Source organism: Centrocercus urophasianus, unplaced genomic scaffold, assembly GCF_019232065.1.
Source record: "Centrocercus urophasianus isolate 14NV4802_14NV808 unplaced genomic scaffold, USGS_Curo_1.0 seq_12, whole genome shotgun sequence".
NCBI lineage: Eukaryota > Metazoa > Chordata > Aves > Galliformes > Phasianidae > Centrocercus > Centrocercus urophasianus.
Window position 1 is genome coordinate 28,393,837 of NW_024884364.1, and position 3,506 is coordinate 28,397,342.

Here is a 3,506-nt window from a genome sequence, read left to right on the forward strand (position 1 = left end):
CTGAAGAATTCTCACTGATAACACACATTACTACAATATTTTCAAGTGATGCAGACAACCAAGGACAATACCACCAGGGTAATTCCAAATTTCTGTGTTTTCATGGATTTAAATCAATTTTTAATTATTTTCAGCAGCTTGTTATTACAGCTTTTGCAACCCAAAGGCAGACTGCTGCCTTTAATTCATTAGTAATTTCAGCAGTTAATCAGAAAAATGTCATTACCTAGAAGGACTACAGCTCAAAATAAAGCACGCTGGAGTTAAATTTAAATTAAAGCATGGATAGAAATGAATGCAGCCTTTGATCCCCGTTCCATCCAGACTGCAACCTGATGGGCACAGCTGGACAGGAGAGAAGCAATGAGGAAAGTGCAGTCTCGCCTCTTTCAAAGGGCATTGACAACTCATTAAGCCCCCAAGCTGAGCAAATTAAAAAAAAAAAGTAGTCACTGTGTTGCTTCAGAGCTCTTCTAATGCCTTCTGCAATGGGTACTCCTTACCAGTTTTATTTTTAAGAGAGGCTGATTTTCAAGGTTTTGACTGAAAAACATGTGCCGTTAACATCTGTTTAAACTTCACAGTGGCCAAACCTGCATTTCTGTTAGCTGAGTGGGAGCCGTGAGCCCAAAGGCATATACTTCTATCTATCCGTCTATCTGCCTGTGTTCCTTCAGACAGACCCAGCACTCTGCTTGTGCCTGGTCCCACAGAATAAAGATAACCCTGGGTTGCACCTGCAGGGCAGCAAGCAACAAGGTGACAGTGCATTTAGCACAGTCAGTCCCTGACAACCCTGCCCATGCCACGAGGAACACTGGCAGTGCTTTGTGTCCCTTTCTGTGCGTCCTGAGGCCAGGCCAGGGCAGCTCGGGAGCCAGGCCATAAACAGCGCAGTTCTGAGCAGTATAAGCCGCTCTTGCTGTTCGTCTAAGCCACTCGATGGTCTCCTGCTTCTCATGCCCTCCTTACCTTGTGAATCCTCCTGCCGAAGACACCCTGCTGCTGTTTCAACAGGGTTGTGCTTTTCCTGTGTGCTCAGGTGCAGCCAGAGGGTTCTGATCAATGGCTCTATGTCCAGATGGAGGCTGGTCTTAAGTGGTGCCTCAAAGCAGTCAGTCTTGGGCCCAGTGTTCTTCACTATCTTTATCAACAACAAAGGCAGTACAATTGAGTTCACCCTCAGCAAGTTTGCTGACGACACCAAGCTGAGTAGCGCAGTTGATACAATAGAAGAGAGGGATGCCATCCAGAGGTACCTGGACAGGCTTGAGGAGTAGGCACACGAGAACCTAATGAAATTCAACAAGGCCAAATGCAAAATGCTGCACTTAGATTGGAGCAACACAGATATGTGTACAGACTGGGAAAAGAAAGAACTTATTGAGAGCATTGAGACATAAAAACTCAGGCATTGTGATGAACAAAAAGCTGGACACAAGCCAGCAGTGTCTGCCTGCTGCTTCAAAGGCCAACAGTAATCTGGCCTGCATCTGAAGAAGGGTGGGCAGCAGGGAGAGGAAGGGAATTGTGTCCCCCTGCTCTGCCCTTGTGAGGCCCTATCTGGAGTGCTGTGTCCAGGCCTGGGGCCCCCAGCTCAGGAAAGATGTTGGAGCAGGGTTCAGAGGAGGGCATGAAGATGTTCAGAGGGCTGGAGCATCTCTCCTGTGGAGACAGGCTGAGAGAGCTGGGCTTTTTCAGATTGGAGAAGAGAAGGCTCCTGGGAAACATCACTGCAGCCTTATAGTACTTAAAGAGAGCTTCTAAACAGGAGGAAGATGGACTTTTTACATAGCGACAGGACAAGGGCAAATGGTTTTAAACTAGAAGAGGAATAATGTAGATGTGATATAAGGGAGATATTCTTTCCTCAGAGGGCAGTGAGGCGGTGGCACAGCTGCCCAGAGAAGCTGTGGTGCCCCATCCCTGGAGGTGCTCAAGGCCAGGTTGGATGGGGCCCTGGGCAGCCTGAGCTGGTGGGGGCAGCCCTGCCCATGGCAGGGGTTGGGGCCGGGTGGGCTTTGAGGCCCCTTCAAGCCCAAACCATTCTGTGATTCTGTGGTTTCCAGCACCTTCTGGGGTGGCCATTGTTCCCATTGCCTTGTTTCAGTTGACTACACAGGGAATACACTCAGGAATTCTTGAACTGTCTGTTCAAAACATATAATAGATTCCTTACTATATAGCAAATATATTTGCAAAGCCTCTTAGCATTGTTATATCTTTAAATAATGATATAATATAGTCATTCCTCAACTGGAAAGCTGTGTGGCTGGCGCTGCTCCCAGTGGCGGTGTGTAGCTGGCTACCGGCTTCCCACAGTGGAACCACACTGCTGCAGCCACAGGGAATACACATTGGAGGCTTCTGTACAAGGAAGGATGGCAGAAGCACCACAGAGGCAGTGGGTCTGCTGCCCTCATTCTGCTTCCCTACTGCCTAAGGGCTGAGATCCTGTTCAGATTGGGAAGGCTGGATCAATAGGAGAGCCTTCAAACTGTAATGCACTGCTGTTGGGAAGGTAAAATTGTCGTGTTTCTCGGCTCTGCCTTAAATGAGGAAGTTTTACCAGCACCGCGATGTCAGTGAAAGCTGGTGTGAAAGCAGCGCACGGCTCATCAGCACCTGTGCCAGCCGCAATCCCATTAGCGGTGCAGCGGAAGGGACTGGAGAGCTGCAGCTCCGCATTAAGAGCGGCGCTGAGGCAGAAGCGTGGTGTAAAATTGCTTTGACATTTTTTAACGAGGAAGAGAAGAGCTTAAGAACAGGAGGCACAGCGTGCACCAGCAGCCCTCTAGCGGGAAAGCAGCAAAGCTTTGGTTTCGGTCAGCACAGCTGCGTGTATTCCGGAGGCTCTACTAACGCGGCTCATGCAGGCTCAAGGAGAAAAGGGGTCCTTGGTTACTTTCTTATACTACTGAATCGTAGAATCGTTAAGGTCGGAAAAGACCTCTAACCGCCAACCCGACTCCACCATGCCCGCTAGCTATGTCAATAGTAGCATAAAAACTCTGTGAGACGTGGGTTATTCCAATGAATTAGCGGCTTTATCAGAGCACCCTGACTAGCGGCGAGCCCCAGCCGGGAGTCTCCTTTCAGCATGCATCGCCGTCCGGTTCGCCTGGGGCTGCGGACACCCCACTGCAGCGCCCGGCGGGGTCAGCACGCCTGCTGGATTCAATTACCGCGGGCTCGAGCCGAGCCCTGGCCCCCGCCTCCTCCTCCCGCTCGCAGCGCGGCGCTCCCGGCGGCAGCGTGAGGAGAAGCGGGGTGGAGAGGAGGCGGCGCCGGCTCCGACGAGGGGCGGCAGCCCGGGCCCCCCGCCGCCAGCACCGCTCCGCCCCTCGCCGCCGGCGCTCTCCGCCGAGCAACTTTCCGCCCTGCGGCCGCTCGCCCCGTTCGAGCGGGGCGAGGCGCGGGGAAGGAGCGGCGCCGGGGCCGGGCATGCCGGCGGCGGCGGGCGACGGGCTCCTGAGCGAGCCGCCGGGGGTGGCGGGCAGCGGCGG

The 3,506-nt window shown here is 52.5% G+C and overlaps 1 protein-coding gene across 1 annotated transcript in view; it reads left to right on the plus strand.

Annotated features, from left to right (window-relative positions):
• Nucleotides 1-3,444: 3,444 nt before the first annotated feature.
• Nucleotides 3,445-3,506, plus strand: part of HUNK (hormonally up-regulated Neu-associated kinase) — a 55,863-nt gene continuing 55,801 nt past the window's right edge. The window contains 1 exon segment of the mRNA XM_042810868.1: nt 3,445-3,506. This exon segment is cut by the window's right edge and continues 1 nt beyond it. Coding sequence (XP_042666802.1) covers nt 3,445-3,506 — 62 coding nt within the window.